The sequence below is a fragment of the Grampus griseus genome (genome assembly GCF_964374135.1).
Source record: "Grampus griseus genome assembly, chromosome: 5".
NCBI classification, from domain to species: domain Eukaryota; kingdom Metazoa; phylum Chordata; class Mammalia; order Artiodactyla; family Delphinidae; genus Grampus; species Grampus griseus.
This window is the reverse complement of record NC_138998.1, coordinates 51,234,649-51,255,402: the sequence shown is the minus strand read 5'-3', so window position 1 is coordinate 51,255,402 and position 20,754 is coordinate 51,234,649. Positions and strand designations below refer to the sequence as shown.

General features: G+C 33.8%; 1 protein-coding gene across 4 annotated transcripts in view; it reads right to left on the bottom strand.

Annotated features, from left to right (window-relative positions):
• The window catches only part of NLGN1 (neuroligin 1), a gene marked incomplete at both ends in the record, with an annotated part of 708,360 nt that overhangs the window by 470,248 nt on the left and 217,358 nt on the right, over nt 1–20,754 (bottom strand). For all 4 annotated transcript variants that reach the window (XM_082655007.1, XM_082655006.1, XM_082655008.1 and 1 more), the window contains one exon: nt 14,184–14,336. In XM_082655007.1, coding sequence (XP_082511133.1) covers nt 14,184–14,336 — 153 coding nt within the window. The remainder of the gene's footprint in view (nt 1–14,183; nt 14,337–20,754) is intronic.

Genomic DNA, 20,754 nt, shown 5'->3' with positions numbered 1-20,754 from the left:
GTGATGGGCAGCGCCAGATGAAGCTTCCCTCAGCCCGCTGCTCACCTCCTGCTCTGCCGCCTGGTTCCTAACAGGCTGAGGACCACTACTGGTCTGCGACCCGGGTTTGGGGAACCCAGGTCTAGAATAAATGGTGCCCAGTATGGTAGCCACTATCCACATGCAACTATTGAGCACTTAAAATGTGCTTTGTGTTACAGAACTACATTTAAAATTTTTGTTTAATTTTAAAAACAAAGCAGCGTCAAATGCTGTTTTCTGTTAAACTCAACTGTATTATTTTGGTAGAACTACATTTTACTTCATCTGTTGGAAATAAGCATATGAATTGAGACATTCTGTAAGTTTAAAATATACACCTTATTGCAAAACAGAAAAAATACATAATGTCCATTAAGAATTTCATGTTGATTCAATCTAGAAATGATTATATTTTGGTTGAATAAAATATTAAGTTGAATGAAATAAAATTTTTTAAATTAATTTTATTTGTTTCTTTCCTTTAGTGTGGCTACACTAAAATTTAAAATTACATATATCAATTGCATTATAATTCTTTTGGGCAGCTGGGCTAGAAGCAGTAAGTGCTAGATAGGGAGTTTTACAAAAGGAACATTTAGGAGAATAGCTCCATAACCTTTGCAAGATTCAAAACTAGACTAACAGATCATTTTTTTAACCTGAAAAAGTACATGTATATATACAACTTCAAAATAATGTGAAGATATTTTTAATTAGGGTTTACTCAGTTTAATACAATCAAGAATTTCCATTGACATCTACTGAGTCATATAGAAATCATGTACAGTTAACTGACATGACATTAAATTGTAGTTACCCAATTTTAATTCTACTTCAGAAAAAGAGCAGATTTTTTACTTCTATGTAAAGACTGGAGCAACGAGAACTGAAAAAAGAAAAAAAGATAATATAGCAAGTTGATCTTTTTAAGAGAATAATAGACAGAAACAAATTTGGGTTCTTGATCATATGATACCATTTAAAAAAAAAACACAAAAAACTAAGTGTATTATCCTTTCCTCTTAAGAACAGCAGATGAACTGGGCCAGCCACAGAGAGGCTTTTGTTTTTTTTAATCCAAACTCTCTGATTCCGTTTGCCTATAAAAATAATGGGTCAGCAAAATAAGATAACTAGTAGTTTTCTCATACAAAACAAATATCCAATTAGAAAACTTACTTACAGAATGTGTACATAGCTTAAAAATCCGTCCCTCTACATGCTTTATTTTCAACATCTCCTGCCCCCACCTGCTCTTTATCTGAAAGATTCATTTTGCTGGACTCTAGCAACAGGTGGAGAATAGGTACCCTATGGGGTAGATGATTGTAGGTAAACAGAGCACATCAAAATATGGTGTATAGGGGCTTCCCTGGTGACGCAGTTGTTGAGAGTCCACCTGCCGATGCAGGGGACATGGCTTCGTGCCCCGGTCCGGGAAGATCCCACATGCCACGGAGCAGCTGGGCCCGTGAGCCATGGCCGCTGAGCCTGCGCGTCCGGAGACTGTGCTCCATAACGGGAGAGGCCACAATAGTGAGTGGCCCGCGTACGGCAAAAAAAAAAAAAATGGTGCATAATTAAGCTTAAATTACAGGGTTTTGGCTGTTTATTTCTAAGCATTTTCATCATAGAATTCTATTTGTATAATTGTCCTTTGAACATGAAATAACACATGAGGAGCTGTTTTTGAAAAACTCAATGCCTGGAATATCTTTGATTTCTCTGAAGAATTGTCATGTTTCACAGTTAAACATAAATGAAACTTGGTAGAGTCCCAGCTCAGAGCCCAAATCTTCAACTCTGAAAATGTTTTGAGACTATGTTTTTTCCCCTTTTCCATGTCTTCTATTTTCTATAAACCAGATTCATTATTTATATATAACCATAATTTTATTGTATATACTCTGATAAGCTGCCACAAATACTTTCTAGAAAATGGAAGGGTAAAAATAGGTGTTTATTTAATAAGTAGTTAATAACCTTTCTAAATATCAAGATTATATAACTTATGGTGAAGTATTCCTAAGGAAGTATGTAGATACTACTCATTTCAAAGCAGAGTTGCTTGTAATTAGGGAACAGTTATATAGGTTTGCTGTGGTTCCTCTAAACATGTTCTTCTAGAAAATTAATCTAAATATAAACTGTAGACTAAAAAAAATCTGCTTTGGTAAATATTACACATTGGCTCTAAAACAGAAGGGTCGAACATACACTCTGAAAAACAAATTTCTTATGAGTTTAAACAGATAACGTTATGATATGTTTCAAGGGAAAACACTATGTAGTGGAGCACTGTTTTTATTTATGTTAAAAATGAATAATGAATATTTGTTAAAGCTTATTTTCATACAAAATGAAAAAAAACAACTCTAGCACAATTAAATAACATTAAGAATAGTTACCTATTTTCTGTCAGAAAAACTATTCCTAATTATGATGATACTAACACAAAAATCCTTTTTAAAACTTATTTCTATTTGAGTGTGTTGTATATTCTCTATGAGAACTGACTTTTCTAGAAAAGGTGCTGTTTTTCAAAGGTCAAATACAGGAAGCTAGCACACACCAGAACAGAAATTAATATTTCTCTTGGATCTGTCTCATCGCAGGGATATGTCTCAGCTCTTTAGAAAGGTTTCTAAATGGTGACTTTATTGATATATGAATCAGTTATGAAATATAACTTGTCTCATATATGGAAAAAATTTCGAAGAATAATATTTAAACCTATGGTCCTAACTGCACTATCAGAAAAAAATGGGTTGGAATGTGGGTAATCAACAGTCAGTTTAAGATCTCTCACCCCAACCGCTGTCTGTTCATGGCAATAGTTGAGCACCTGTAATGCTATTCAAGATAGGTAAAGTATCAAAAGGCAAAGTTAAAGAAATTACAAAAAATTTTTCCTTTTGTTTCCCTTTGTCCTTACAAAGGAGCAACCCTAAGCTGAGTTCAAAAAATTTATAGATTTCATAGCCCATTACACATATAAAGTCAATAGTTATCCTTTCTGCCATATTGTATATATTTTAACTCAAAGAGTGGTGTTTTAACAGTTTTGTTTTTGTTTTGCGGTACGCGGGCCTCTCACTGTTGTGGCCTCTCCCATTGCGGAGCACAGTCTCCGGACGCGCAGGCTCATCGGCCATGGTTCATGGGCCCAGCCGCTCCGCAGCATGTGGGATCTTCCCGGAGCGGGGCACGAAGCCATATCCCCTGCATCGGCAGACGGACTCTCAACCACTGCGCGACCAGGGAATCCCTTAACACTGTTTTTAAGTTTATCTATTGCTCAGGAGCACCAATATTTTCACTTACCCCGTGCTAAGCAGGAAACAGAATACTGTAAATATTAAATACATGGTAAGTGCAGAAATCACTAATCAGTTTAAAATAAATTACAGCTTTCATGTGTTACCGTTCCAGTACACAGGGTGTTTCTCCAGAGGATCCAGGGGCTTTTCTTGCCACTGCTACTGGGGGCAAAGTATTGCTACCATTAACAAGATCTAACCTCATTTACGTGGAACTAGGCATGAGGCCTGTGTATGGACATGGTTAGTACTCTTTACTATCCACATCCTCCAGCAGCAATCACTATTTCCACCTGCTCTGTATCCTAAGACATGTATATCCTGAGAAGAGGACACAGTGAATATTAATAGCTTTTGAATTATATATGCAGAGTACTCTACTCGTCTTAAGGAAACTGGAAAACCAGATAACATACAGTGTTTTTTTCTAGTTTGGGTTGCAAGGCAGCTACCATATTAAGCAGTTAATAGATGCATTCTGCATGCCAAAGTGAAAGTTATGGAAGCAGAAAGAAGAGATAGATCAATCTGGCCTGGGTTAGTTTTGCAGAAGGTAGGGTGATAGCTGATTCTTGGAGACTGGGCAAAATGTGGCAAGTAAGTGGTTGGAAATGATCCAGGTAGGCTGTGAAGAAGTCATTCTGGATTGGGTGGAAGGGACTTTCCAGAAATGAACAGAAGATACAGTTTGCTAAGATGAAGAGCAACATACTTTAGCAGATCTGCAATGGCAGGAAAAATCTGGAATGGATCCCAGAGTTGATGAAAACCATTTAGAGATGTAGACCAGAGGAAAATAAAACAAAACAGAACAAACAACAACAACGAAAACAACCAAACTGATACTCTTTTGTATTTTTAAGGTATTTTGCCTGCTTGTGGTGTGGAATGAAATGACACATACATTTGAGTCTAGCGGCTGGAAGGTCAGCTAGAAGGCCTGTTAACCCAAGGTGAACAGTTAGTAGCAATAGAAATAGAAGGAAGGAAGCAAATATAAGCAATTAAAATTTTTTTAAACTCTGCCAATTAAAAACAGGAAGACAAAGGAAAAGGAGCAAAATTTGAATGTTTATGAAGTAGTTCAAGGAAAGACTTTAGAAAGAAAAAGAGAAAGACCTCATGACATGTCCTGGCAGATGAAATTGCAGTACGTGTTTAAGGCGAAGTAGTGAAAGTGAGTGGGATATCAAGGACTACGGCACTAGGTCATGGGAAGTTGGGGGAGTCCTGCCTTGGTCTGATATTGAGGACTCATCAGAGGGAGGAAAGGATCATTTGAAAGCAAACTGAACTTAAAAGCAAATTCCAAGCCCTCACTGTTTGTTTGGAACAAAGAGGAAAAACTGACGCTGGATGAAGAAGGGACCCATATCTCCGTTTAATAATAATAATAAAAAAGTCAGTAATGGGACTAACTTACTACTTTGCATAGATCATCTCAGGGATATAAGGCAGGTGAGGGAGGACACCTTCAATTGTCTCTGAAAAGTACTACTGTTTAGCTCTCAATTTATAGATCCAATAGCTAAGAGCTAGTCCTTCTCTGGGGTTCTTTCCCTGTGTATTTGTATTTCACAAACCAATTTTGCTCACTTAATTCTGATAGAGACCTTTGCCTGGTTGATTGTGGGTGGTCTGCTTGTTTGTCTGGATTTTTGCATTTTTACCCCAGCTGCTTGTTTAAATGACTTTTTTTGCTTCTAGTTATCTTACATCTTTTAAAATTATTTCAAAATATTTATCTATCTTTTAATATTTAACTGTGTAAATGCATGGAGAAAAACAAAAACTAAAAACTACAACTGTGCTGGCATGAAAGGTACATAGAGGCCTTTCCTAAAGGCCTACATTTCACCACAAATATTCTTTTTCTTAACAGTGTATTCTTTTTGGAAATACAACTTATCATATTTGTGCTAATAGTTTTGTTGATTTGTTTAATGGAAATCTTTTTACTCACTGTGAGGCTCAGAAAGGAAGGATTGGGTCTGATCTTTTCTCAACATTGTGAACACAGACCCCCAACTACCAGGAACCAATCGTGGGCATATAGTAAATGTTTGTGGAATTAATGAGTGAATAAGTGAATGACTGAGTTAAGATGATGGCCTCTGCTCTGAAAGGGAAACAAAATATATTTTTGTTCATGTATTGGTGAGTTGCAGTCCTTTTGAGTGCCTGAAAGTTGTTCAATTCTGGCCCCAGAAGAACACCTTGACTAGAAATGAGGGAAATGTTTCTTCTATGTTCTAGGTCTTATTCAAAATCACTGATCTTAATGAAATCTTAAACCACAGACGTCCAACTTTGTCTTAGAATTGAAAAAAAAGTCTCTTTTTTAGGACAACCCAGAGCTTAAATGAGGTCATATTAATAACACAGAAACTCAAATAAGAAAACATCATAATACAGTAATTTATTACAGTTTTTTTTATTGGCCAGTCTCTGGAATAATAGTGATCATATTGATTCATACTCCTCAAAGCAGGAGTTCAGTAGACCTCTCCACAATGATGGTTTGATTCTTTCCATTATCAAAAAAAGGAGGGAAAAGCAGCAAAACCCCTGTGTTGCTCTTTGTATAAAGGACAGATTCCCATATTCACCTGAGTCAGGCAGTGCCCAGCTAATCCCTTGATCCTCTATGAGTGAAATATCTGTCTCATTCACTGACTTTACCAAGCATGTCACCCTAATGAGGCACAAGCCATGTTTTGTTTTTGTATCCATAGCAGAATGTCAACTTTGATCAAGGTCTAGGCCTACTCAACACACTTTTTAAAATGCAAATCTAATCATTTCACTTATCTGCTCAATGCCCTATCACTGTTTCTCATTGTTCTTAGAATTCCTAAATCTTTAATGAGATACTGTGTGGCCTGCTGCCTGTTTTCAGCCTTACTTGACACTGCTCACCCCTTACTCAAAGCATTACAGCTGGCTTTGCTCATCTCTTTCAACATGCCAAGCCTCTCTCTTCCCCTGGCTTTCACCCAGACTTTTTCTCTGCCTCACACCTGGCCTCCTTCACTCCATGACCACATCAAATCAACACCTAGTGACTCTTCAGATCCACTTTATATTTATTTAACAAATATTTTCTGAGCGAATACCATGTGCCAGGGACTACTTTAGGCTTTAGAGAGCTAGACAATAATAAAACAAAAAAACCATCCAAATATAAATAGGAAGTAATTGGGTATGATCAATGTAATAGAGAGAATTTTAAAAGGTAGATGACTTGTAATATGGTGGCTCTTTTTAGATTGGATGAACATGGACAGTCTCTCTGAGAAGAAGACATTTAAACCAAATCAGGAGAATAAGGAACTGGCCCCACAAAGATCTGGGGCAGAGGGAAGAGCAAGTATGATATCCCTAAAATGGGAATGAGTTTGGTGTGTATGAAGAACAAAAGATGGCTTGCATAGAGAGGAAGAGCATTTTGAGACAATCTAAGAGATACAGGTACAAGAGGTACAGGTACTGAGAGATACAGATACCTATTCATGCAGGGTTTTGTGAGACAAAGGGCAGGGAAGGACTTTGGATTTTATTCTCAGTGAACAGTCAGGAAGCCAGTGGAGGGTATAAGCAGAAAAGTGAGCTGGTATAATTTATGGTTTAAAAAGATAATTTGATTTTGCTGTGTGGAGAATGAATTACAGGTAGGGAGCAAAAGTGAAAGAGATAAATAATATAAGGTTCAAGGAGAATTGGCTTAGTTTGGCAGAGGGGGAAATGGGAAGGAGACAGACCCAGGGTGTACGCTGGAACAATTCAGTAAGAGAAGCTGATGAATTGTATGTTCAGCCTAAAGGAAAGACAAATTGGAAAAAAATTTTAGAGGTTTTGCTTGATCGTCCAGATGGATGGCAGTGCCAATGCCATCAGTGCAGTGCTGTGCCCAAGAGAACACTGTCTGGGTTAGAATTCTGGCTCCACCACTTAACACTGACCATATGACTGTGAATAAGTTACTTAACCTCTCTACTCATTTGTTTCTGTGTTTATAAAATCGGGAAAATAACAACTCTACCGCATAGGCTTACTGTGGGAATTTAATAATGTAATCCTTGGACTCCTCAATGGGGAGCCAAAAAAAATGTCACCTATACAAACTGCCCAAACAGCTTTTGGAATATAAGTTCTCAAAGAATGTGCCTGTGATTGTTATTACTGTTGTTGCAAGTATTATTATAACCTAGATGTGGAAGACAATGAAATATGCAGACCTGAGAAAATCAACATATTTTAGCCATTAAGCTTGAGATATTCATTAGTCATTAGAGATGTTGGTAGGCAGAAGTACACAAGTCTGATGCTCCGAGGAACAGTCAGTCCTGAAGATACAGTTTGGAAGTCACTTATCTACAGATGGCATTTAGAGCCATGCATAAATTCCCCTAGGGAGATATGGTAGGGAGAGAAGAAAGGGAGCCAAAATTTCTGCTTAGTGGCACTTCGACATGTAGATTTCAGGGTAAGAGAGGAGCTAGCAAAGGAGGCTGAGAAGGAGCAGACCGTGAGGCAGGAGGAAACCCTGGTGTGATGCCAAGGAACAAGCATGACCGAAAGGGACTGCTTAACTGTGTCCTGTGCTATGGAGAGATGAAATAAGATGAGAACGGAGAAGTGACCAATGGAATCGACAATCTCGAAGCCCCAGGGAGTCTCAACAAGGCCTTTTTCAGTAAAGTATAAGAAAGGGAAACCTGAATGTCACCTCCTCTGGGAAACCTTTTCTGAGTGTGTAGAATAGATTAGCTGCCTTCTCACTGCACTTACTAGGTAATTATAAAGAAAGTTAACTTTGCACTAAATCATTATCTATGTAAAGGACATCGTTTTTGTAATGATTCATTTATTTTCTATATCCCCCAATAGCTAGTAATCTACTGGACAGCAGAGATCACATCCCTCTTGTTTTTCACAATATGCTCAATAAGTATGCCTGATACTTAATATTGCTCAATTTATACAGAATTAATGAATGGCTGAATTAATCAATTAATGAATGATACTACATGACTGTACCTAAAACACATTTTTGTTGTTTTTTAAACTAACTTCTTTTAACTAACACTCACACTGACCGACATGCTTACTTTCAGGTTTTCTATGTTTTTGGCATAACTAAATACTTGCTTTTATTGCAACCTACCATTTTGGAGGGAAAAAGTAGAATAAAAATAATGAACAGTCTACTTTGCACTGTATCATTATCTATCTAAAGTTTCTATTTTTCCAAAGGACAAACAATATCTCTACTCCAGGAGATCATTTTAGCACTCAATCTAAAATTGATTACCATCCAGCCCTTATTAAAACTCAGTTGACACAACTGGTATTTGAGAGAAGAAATCTATGGACTCAGTTAACTGTCATTGCTCTAAATTGGTTTTTAGCTCTACCTTATTATAAGTGAATTCTTACTTGAATTGTATTTGGTTACCTCTTTGCTGAAATGACACTATAGAAGTTGTGGTCATTTATTATTCTGTCTTTGGCTTTTACAGAGGGTTAATACATAATCATATGCTTGAGAATATTTCTGCATCTTCTAATGACATAAAGACTATCACACGATTCCTATAGTTTTCTTGGTGTTCCAACTAAAAACAACTCATGATAAATTTCTCTGTACTATAGTGTGAAAAAAAACTTTGTGTATTTTTTATAAAATATAGATATATATGTTGCCTTTATCTGATAATAACAATTATGAAATTCAATCCATTATCCTTTTTACCTTGCTTCTAGGAAATTGGGATATACATTTATGTTCAATTCCAGTATATATTCGTAGTCTAAGTTTCTCCTCTTTCTTTATAGTATGGGTATTCATATTCAATATGATTTTAGCGACCTATTTATATGTGTGTCTTTGCCACAAATTACATCCAATTTTTTGAAGTAGAAAGAGTATGAATAAATAAAAATAAAAAAGGATTTCCTTCTCTCCCCTCTTTAGTTAATCCCAGAGACAGTCCATCCTTCATGGTTTTGCTCAAATACTACCAAGTTCATGAAGACATTTTTGACTCTTCAAGTACAGACTGATTCCGTCTCCCACCTCCTAAGAACACATTTGGATGATAGTGGGTTATTATCATCTTATAAAATTTAATAATTGATTATATATTACTCTCAAATATAAGGTCACATTTAGCATTGTTTCTTTGCTTTAGGATTTAGAGCCAAACAAATAAAAACAATGCAAAAAAAAGAAAAATAATGACAAAACACTGTGCCACTTGAGAAATGAATATGCTTTTCTTTTTAAATCATAACTACCTAGAGTTTACCAAATCTCCTTTCTGCTAGACTGCTCAGATTCAAATAAGAATTTTGATCACTGCATTCATATTGACCCATCTGATATTCTATGCTTCCTTTCTTTCTTCATTGTTCTGATTTTTTTTATATATCAAGTGACCATGTACATACAAATCAATTAATAAATATATATTATTATGAAGTACAAAATCAATTATTATTCTCTATTGACTGCTTGTTTTCCCCCTCAATTAGACTGAAAACTCTGTAAAGATAAGGACTGTATTTTTCTTACTTTTTATCCTGCATAGAAGATGTACAGTTCTGCAAACAAGTGTTATATATTTGATGACTGACCACACCAAAGTTATATTTATTTCTGTCATTTGTCTGATAATACTTGAAGCATTATTATTGCATAGACATTATAGTTTATAAGAATTAACAGGTCTCACAACCATTTCTAATAGAATAAATATAAATTTAGTTGTTCATTAAAATTGATACACAGTAACGTTAATGAAAGCTTGTTTTAAGTGGTTTAGCCTCACATGGCATTATGAAGTTAGCTAAATGTAATTCTTCAAATGTAACTAGTAAATAAACTAGCACTCTATTATTTTTTCCATAGATGGGTAGTAGAGACATAAGATTACTAAGTAAAATATTTAATTAGACCCTTTACTAAAAATTTGCCAAATATCCAGAGATATCAGTAGTTCTGAAATCTTTGAGAATTTTTTTCTAATATAAATCACATGTGCTTGAATTATGAATGCATAATTGTCGCTAAAATATCCATAGCAAAATAAAAGTATCTTATTAAATTTCCATCAGATAAAAATCTTATGTTTGCCTAAGTTAGATCTCCACAAAGATAATTTTTAAAAATTTTTCTCTAATAAATAACATAATTTTATTCTAAATTTAGAGAGGGGGCTGAAACACATTTTTAACACTAAATTAGTTAATGTATTTTTTCATTTTTAATATTTGAAAATATATGTAGATAGTTTCTATTTTCAAATACGTTTACTGTATAATACCTCATCTTAATAGTGAAGAATTTATTTCATATTCTCTTTCAATGCTTGTCCATAAGTACATATGTTTACCCTATTTACAGTAAAAATATTTAATACTATTTTCCTCTCTTAAGACCACCTAATCAAAGCATTTCTCACTGTTTCCAACACGATAATTTTTATTTTTATTTTAACTATATACCAGAATATTAAAAAATAACTCAATAATTATTTTAAATACATTTTAAAGGACATTTATATAACATGTATTAGATAACCAAGGACAAAGAGTTAAAACTGGCTGAGGACAAAGAATGTATATAACCAAAAGTGAAAGAAAGTCTAACTGTTTACTAAAAGAAGTGTGAGACTGAATGAGATAAGATCATGGAGAACTCTAAGATGAAACTGGGGAAGAGAGGTTAGCAGGCAGAATCCACTACCCCCTAGGCTTTTTTTTTCCAAACTTATTGCAGTTTTTCTTACCACCAGTAGCATTTTCAATGCAATGATATTGATAGTCTGTGTTACCACTTCAAAGGAAACCACAAAAGGGTCTTGGTTGAGAAACTAACTCCAACCTGTTGATAGCTTCTTCAAAACAATGCTATCATAGGAGGTATTTTTTTCTTCTATGCTAATTCTTCTTTGTAATGAACAAAATATGTTTTTAACATTAAATACTTTAAACTGGAAATTTGGCTGCTAGATAGCTGTATGAAATTTTTTACTGAAACATTATCACCTTTTTAGTTACTGCTAAAACAAATAAACTTGTAATATATTTTTCCTCTGGGATGGCAAATTCAATTCAAAATGAATTATATTATCTGTTTCAGACATCCTGATATTTCCTGGCAATCAGCTGACAGTAAGTCTCTTAATTAGCCAATTTGTACATTGGACCCCAAAATTCATTTCCTTAACACCAAAACATCCAAATTAAAACACAGCTCAGGATTTCCTCTGACATGGGATCAAACCTTATTTTCTACTTAATGTCCAAAACTCTTCCAAGTGCCAACTAAACAGCAATACTTTTGGATCCTACACCCAAGAAACCTTGGCTTACCTTGTTACTGTTAGACAAAGTATTAACAACAACAACTAAAACCCTACAGTCTTTATTGTTGCAGTTCTCCTAGCAGATCAGCTGTTGAGCTGGTTGTGGTACACCACACAGGCAAAGTGTGCTGAAACAAATGTTATGATAACTTATTCTTCATGAATTAATTCATTTAAATACATTTTCACAAGGCCCAACACATATTTTAGAAGTGACCAGAATACATATGTTCTAGAACTAATGTCCCAAAACTCACTTAAGAATGTTTCACTAACAAAGTTTTGTACTTTATCATATTGAGAGGAGGTCTATAAAGGACAGCTGATTCTTAGTAGTGATTATTAGTTTACAACGTCTTTAAGAGGAACAAAGGAGCCAACTAAAGGTTAAATCCTAAACTGCAGTAGAGCCAGAACGAATATTTACCATTGGAAAAATCATCCATCATCAACACCAACACTGCCTGCCATTATACAGACAAAGTTCTTCATTTTTTAACTGGTTAATTTTTTGTCCTGAAATCCAATTATTCAGAGTATGGAATTTAAAGATAGTATATGAACATGAATATAGGATTCAAATTGGATCAAAGTCAAGTCCTCATCAGTTCTGAACACATTTTTTAAAATGGGCAAAGCTTATACCAACATAACACAGTTTATTTTATGGGACCTTACTGTATGTGAGTACAACCAGTAACAGAGTGAGGCAACGTAAGGGGTGGCTAAAAGACTTTTTAAAAATAAAATCAGTGTATATGACTTTGTGGATGTTCAAGTCCTTAAAAATACTGTTACCACAATTTGGCATCTAATTTGAAATTTTCAATTGGAAAATTAGTCACTGCATCAGGATTTTCAATTTAAGAAATTCACAAAAATATGAGAATAATAATCGCTAAAAACAACTAAGCTATAAACAATGCCATGATTAAAGTTAAATGCATTAAAGATAGTGCAGATCCTCACATTCAAATCTTGCCTAAGAAACAGATGACAACACTATAATATTTAAGATTAATTTAAGAAGATTATTATTAACATCTCTTTATATATATTCTAACATAGAGAGTTTTCATTGGTGGGAAGTCATTCATCCCTATGCAGCGAAATTATAAGAATAACTGAAGCAATGCATGATTAGACATGATGGGGAAACTAATGTGTACTTGAACAATGGTACAGAAATACTTTATATCTACATTGACAGAGTGTATCTATTATATCGTCCACCATACTCCAAATTCAAAATAGAAAACTAGAAAAAGATCAAGCTCTCACTTTGCTTTGCTAACATATCTCCTTCCCCAAGACACACAAACGTGATTGACAAAAATCATTCCTTTTTATATTTTGAGATTGGCATAAACACAGATTATGACTACATAGAAGGGATTAGAATAATAATAACTAACACTGAAGAGAAAAATAAACTGATTCTCAATGGCTAAAATAAATTATATTAACAATTATTATAAAGGAGAATATAATTCAAATAATTTTTTCAAAATATTTCAGAGTAAAGAATGAGTGAGGTATCTTTTTGTGCCCAAATAACACAAATGATAACTTTTAAGTGCATAAGAAGGGAAAAGACTTTGATCAATTAAGATTAAAAAAAAAAAAACTTTTGTAATGAATTGTACTCTTAGCAAATACCTTTAACTAATACCACAGATAAAGGTGTCTTATTAAATGATACAGTTATTTTACTCACCAAATTGTGACAATACTATAAAAAATAAATTTATACAAGTAGAATAGCAAGTTTATGCCTATTTCAGAGTACTTAAAAATTTATTTTAAATAATATTGTTCTATACTTTTCTTCAAAATGAAAGATAACTAGTTTGATTTTGTTTTACATGTATATACATTATTGAGTTGAACTCTTTGACACTTTATGAAATCAATGCATGTTTTGCAAATCAAATAATTCAATCAAAATACATTTAAACAAAATATTTCTAATTATATTTGATAAATTTAAGAAACAAACAAACAAACCTACACAGAAATGGCAATCATTCCCCAAAGCTAGTCCATACACATATTCTTGAAGAGAATAAAAACTTATTTCTACATTCATGGCAAACCTCAGGCAATTTTATAGCACTGTAAAAAAGAAAAGTAGAAGAGAGAAAAATCTGCCCAGGGACTAATTCTTCTTAAGAAAGGCCCTGCCATTGTTGCCTTTCACATTTCTATAAAGCCAAGCTAAGAAGAGCACTCCATAACAATGTGAATAATTTCATTACCTTTTATATTAAATATTAAAACCAACCCTAGCTGTCTTTTATCAAGTAATTTATGAATATTTATAGAATTTACTGAAAATATCAAAAATTTTGCTTCAGAATCAGCAAGCATAGAACAATGAGTGAAACAAAGCAAAGCAAAACAAAACAATTCAAAACAAAACTATCACATATTTCATGGATTAATGGGGGGGAAAAAAGAAATTTCTTACCGAGTACCCCAAGTCGATAGTTGACTGTGATGACGATCACATTGCCATAACTTGCCAAGACACTCCCATCATATAAATTTCCAGTCCCTTCCATATATGAGCCACCATGGATATACACCATCACTGGTTTGGGACCCCCACTGTCCCGAATATCTGAAAAACAAATGGTTGGCAATTGTTCTTATCCTCAACACGCATAATGAAGCAGAGAATACATTTTCCATTTTAGGGACAAGAGGGAATGATTTTAACATAGTTCCTTAAATTACTGTCTTTGTTAAAGTGTTTCTTAAGCAACTTATGTTAAGATCTATTGCAGAAAAGAGCAATAGATATCCATTGTTTTCTACCTAAAATTTTGTTAAATATCATAAACTGAATTACAAAACTTGGACAAATTGGAAGTAGGTGTGAATTTCAGTGCTTTTTTTTTTTATTGATTCCTGATGTGACAGTAGAATCAAAAGAAATAATAGAATGATAATGATTCTTAAAACTTCGTTTTACAAATGTTATAAACTTCATATGGAATTTATGAACCATAAACTAAGTACAATGGTATCACTGCTACTATGAATAAAACACTGTTTTTCCATTTCTTAATTACTGTAAAGATATGTACTGAATGCATCATAATTACATGGAATAACTTATGCTCCAATTTGAGAACATAATTACAACACTGTGCTATAGAAGTTGCAAGAAGTTTCATTTAACTATTCAAGTACTGTCAGATGAATGTTTAGGCAATAGAGTCCAAACATCTATATTTCTGTCTTTGTTGCATTTAGGGGACTTTCATTTAAATGATATTTTTCAGTTCAGTCCAGGTCTTCTGCTCACTCCAATTACCCTTACCCTTTGGAAGAAGAAAACAGATTAACTTATTTTTTACCCTCTTTTTGTAAATATTCTACTCTTCTTAGCCCCACTTTGGCTCTAAGATTTTGTCATACAGATTTGAGACAGAATACAGCTAAATCCAAGTGCAAAATGCTAAAGTTTAGGGTGATGTTAAAGTGATTTCTACAGCTCTAAATTTTAATCAAATGTATGTGCTTTTCTAAGATACTTTACCCTGATTATGCAGTTTCAACAAGGGTCTAGAAATAATACATAAGGGAAACATAGGATAATTATAATTGGTATTAAAAGATACTAATTTCTAGAGATAAAAATGCTAAACAGTATATTGGTGAACATGGTTTTAACTATTATGTAGATTGAAGTATTATATGTGTACATGTATCTATATGATTATGAATATAAACATACCTAAAACATTACCATTAGATAATGGTCGATGATCTCTTCTCCCCACAATTGAAACAAAATTACATCGTGTATTATCTTTCTTTTATGACAATATTAAAAGTGTCATTTAAAAGTATGGCTTTGTTCCTTTGCTTTTGACATTTTTTATCAGACAAATCTCCTACATCATAACAACTGAGGTTTCAACTTTCAGAATGGACTAACATGATATAAACTCATTGAAAAAACTGGTGATAATTTAGAGGCTGCTTTACATTTCTTGTAAAAAAGATGACTAGTATAAATGCTTCAATTTTTCTACTATAATAATAAAGTGATTTCCTTCAATGAAAATCATTTTAATATCAGGAATTGTAGCTCAACTTGTTTGTCCAGATTTTCAAGTTGGGGAAATAGCTAATTGCAGAATTTAGGACTTTAAAAAAAAAGACTACTTTATGTTTGACTTAGTATTTAATATCAGTGTATAAATTTATCAAAATCTCCCCCCTCTCCCTGTGAGGGTGTACCTGAGAAGAGTGTCTAATTTTTTAACTGGTGAGATGAGGATACTTTGACATTCACCAGACTCAGCTACATTTAGTGAAAAAAAACCTAAATTTATTTTCTCCTTAAATCGTTGGGAGGGAAAATGATATTCACTCATTTGTAAGATCTGGGGGCTTGTGGAGATGTTAGGCTTACAGAGAGAAAACAATTCTTCTGAAATTGTCAAACTCTCCTCCTTAAACGCCTGTTCGCTGCACACAGTTTTAGCGTGTTTTTCTAGTATGTCTGGCACTGAAAAAGCAATAATAAATTATTAAACTGAAGCCATTAACTGACTGTTCACAGCAGACTCTGTGCTCTTCTAATTGTATGCTTGGAGGTAGCACAGAGGGAGGCTGTTTCAGAATTCTTCTTTAATTAAAATTACATAGAATTACAAAGCACCAACTGTGAACAGTAATGAAATCTTGGTAGAATCGTTCTGTTCACCTGGAAAACAATGCAGGCACACATTGGGAAGACCTGCCATATTTTATACCTAATAACAGAATGAAGTGGACTTTGTCAGGAAACACTGAAAATACAATAATAGATGCTAGGAGCAATTTTGAGTGGTATATCTCTATTTTTCTTTGAAAATTAGATTTGAAAAGATTACTGATTGTTTGGGCTGATTCTAATTTCCAATTTGTCTTCCCAAACTTCTCAATGATTTCAAATTTGCCTAAGAACTTAGTGTGTCCAGCAGTTCTTTTCCAGAATGTTTTATAAAATTCTAATGCTGTGTTCTGAACAGTATTTCTTTTTGCTTGAAGTAACCCTGAAGTTAATGCTGTATGGTGTATTAATTGCCAAAATAGGTACAATTTTTGTACATAACAACTCAATATTGCTAATAAAGCTTGGAAAATGCCATATTTATATTACAGAGCAATTAGAATTATTTGATAATGTTTTATCAGAGTGGTCAACCTTAGACTTTACTTTTGATAGTGTTTTATCATAAGTTCTATCTTAGACTTTACTTTTTTTCATAGTCTACAGCTCTTTTTTTTTTTTTTTTTTTCCAGTACGCGGGCCTTTCACTGTTGTGGCCTCTCCCGTTGCGGAGCACAGGCTCCGGACGCGCAGGCTCAGCGGCCATGGCTCACGGGCCCAGCCGCTCTGCAGCATGTGGGATCCTCCCAGACCGGGGCACGAACCCGTGTCCCCTGCATCGGCAGGCGGACTCTCAACCACTGCGCCACCAGGGAAGCACTACAGCTCATTTTTGATGTAAATATAATAGTAAATTGTTTAAATATGATAAATATAATATCATAATAATATAACAATAAATGTAAATAGTTTAAATTATATTTCTATTTACTTTGATTTTAAAAAGAACCAGACCTCTATAAGTGAAATTGATATATCATATAGCCTACCATTGAATGCTATCTGCTAATGCCATCATTTTAATAACAAAATTTCGGGTGGCCACTGTGTCTTAGTTCAAATATATTAGATGTAGTGGCTTATAATGAATTTATTAGAGCCATGTTGTCCCTCTAAACCTTGTCTCATATTTTCCCTTAGAAATAAAGTAGATTTTACCTAAGATATCTGAGTTTGCCTAAACTAGCTGCTACTGACCTTACTAAAATCAAAAGAATACCCAAAGACTAAAACACTAGTTCAGGTTTAGTAAAACTACAAATATTCCTAAAGCATGTTTATATTTTCTGTTATTTGCAATGTTTTAAAGCTTTCCTAAGCATCTAGGTCTCTGAAAAAAGTGGGAAGATAAAAGAGAAATACTACACTGATGATTATTTTTCTTCTAAAATTTTTATGGTAAGAAAGTATTTAAGATTTTCAAGTTAAAAAATAATAAACTGGAATCTGAGTAGACATCTTAATTTTTAACTTTAGTAACTTTTTATCTTTCTGATAAACCAAAAATTTAAGCCAATGTAGCAAGTGCCAACAGCTCTAGAGCAGTTAATGTGGATTTATTTTTGCCTGACAACCTATGTTTGAAGTCATAATTCCCTTTAATAGTCCTAGTGAATTCATGTGCCCCAATGTTCATTGCAGCACTGTTTACAGTGGCCAGGTCACGGGGGCAACCTAGATGCCCATCGACAGATGAATGGATGGGAGGAATGTGGCACACATATACAATGGAATATTACTCGGCCATGGAAAGGAATGAGATTGGATCATTTGTAGAGACGTGGTGGATCTGGAGACTGTCATGCAAGGTGGGGTGGGTCAGAGAGAGAAAAACGAATATCATGTATTGACGCATATACGTGGAACCTAGAAAAATGGTACAGATGAACCGGTTTTCAGGGCAGAAATGGAGACACAGATGTAGAGAACAAACGTATGGACACCAAGTGGGGAAAGTGGCGGGGCGGGGTTGGTGGTGGTGGGATGAATTGGGAGATTGGGATTGACATGTATACACTACTATGTATAAAATGGATAACTAACAAGAACGTGCTGTATTAAAAAAAATAAAATAAAATTCAAAAAAAAATAGTCCTAGTGAATAATTATTAGTCACATAACTCCTTAAACATGTTTACTGGTTTCTCTTTCATTAAAGGACTCATGAAGTTTTTAATTGCCCATAATTTTGAGTTTTGGAGCATTTAGCAGCTTTTAAATTGTGGGGTATTGCCTCAGTTAAATCTTTCCCTGATACATTTGAAGATATTTCAAGATTTTTTTTGCCCCCTACTCATTTGATGAACCTCAGCTATTATTCAGGACCAGCAAAAGAATATAGAAGTGTTGGATAAATCTGCGTTTGTTAAACTGGACTTATGATCAAAAGTACAATTTTTAGTTAAAAAATATACAAAAATCTACAAGAGTAACTTTTAAAAAGCTCTATATAGGATAGAAAATTGCATTTGAATATTGAAAAATTAAGGTATTCCCAGCACAGTTTAAAAAATTAAATATTTCTTAAATTCCCAAAATAAATTGGTAGAAACCTAGGATTTTGCTTTGACCCATTTTTAATCACTTCAGATTAGTCTTTCTGAAACTAGGGGAAAAGCCAATAAAATATGCAGCTCTTATGATTATTATTAAAATTTGATACAATTGTGTTTGGCCTAAAAGTGGCAAAAAATAATGGCAAAAACACAAATGAGAATTAGAAGTAAAGAACAGTGCTCCACTGAGAAGCTTTGGATGAGTTTAAGTGAATGAGGGGCGCGCCCCAGTCAATGTCTCAGGTAGCCTCTGAATACAGTGTTGAGACAGAAAGCTAGAAATCAAGTAAAAGAGTTGGGCTATCAGGAAACAATGGACAATCCCATATAAATGACCAGATAACTAGACTTCTGACTGAAGTAAAAGGAGTAGTTTATCAAGTAGTTTAAATCTGTTGCTTTATCTAATAATGCTGATTCAAGATTTGAAACAAATTAAATGTGAAAATCGGCCTCGGTTTTCATTCACCCTCACATCAACAGAAAAATTTTCAAACAAATTCAACAGAAGATGCTCAGACTTTTCTATGAAGGTTTTTGTCTGGAGGGTATTTGAATTTATCCTTCTTGTCTTCTAAACAATTACCCAAATAACACAGAGGAATTGACAGAACTTGAATTGAACTGCTTTGACTCTACACTTTTGAGCATTTAAATATATTTATTGATTTGATAACTCTTATGACGACTGGCTTAGTACGTAACCTAAATACTACCTGCCAATTTAAGTAGGGGTTTAGGATATTTTTAATGGCTATTTAAAAATGTTACACGTGCTTCAAAATAGGTCTCTGAGATATATTCATGTTTATAGGGCTTAGCTCACTGTGGTTGCTCAGAGGTATCATCTGTAAACATGTAAATATCTCACTTAATGCTGTTTTACCAAAAAAAAAAAAAAGCATATTAAATCAGCAATCAAAATATTTTTAAAACAGGAAAATGATGTATACTAACCTTGTGAGTACACACTAAGAATTTAGGAAGTCTTAGGTATTATTTAGATAACAAATGTCTAAGAGTTAAGGATTTTCAGAGGGTTCAACAAATCTCAAAGCCCCCAAGTGGCAGCACTCTTCATAGGGAGAGCACTAGGAACAAAAACCCATGTCCTCAAAGTGAATAAATGTCTTTGATGTTTTAATACTTCAGATTTCCAACAACGTTAAAAACAATCACAATTTGCATTTTGATATTATGTCTATTTTTAGCTATTTCGCATTCAAAGTGACAATCTTGTGCAGCTATAATGATTTATTTCAACTATTAATGACTGCATTGTATTTAATCTTTAATCCACTGGTGGTGTTCATGATAAATGAATTTTTAATCAAATGTCATAAATTTCATTTAATCAGAAGAATTCTTAAATGTTATAAATATATTAACACTCAATATAATTTTTAAGCTTTTAATACTTTACTTCTATAATTTAATTTTCTACTATGAAGTAGTTTATTAAATATATATATCTTAATGAAAACAGTTAAGGATGCATTCATTCATAGTTGTACCTCATGGAACTAGCATGTCTACTGACTTGCTTGTGGATTATTTTATTTTGGAAAATCTTTCTTACCATATTATTAATATCCTTATGAGATTTAATTGCTAGGGTTCTGGGAATTATTTTTAAGCCTGAGATTACATTAATTATCTCTATAAGAATCATAACTAGGATGGTATTAAAAAAAAAAAACTAATTGGAGCCAAAATGAACTGAAAGAATCAACGGTCCTCTCTAGACACTCCATTTAATACCAGGTAAAGGTACACAATGGAATGAGAAATATCAAATCAATCTAGTGAGTACT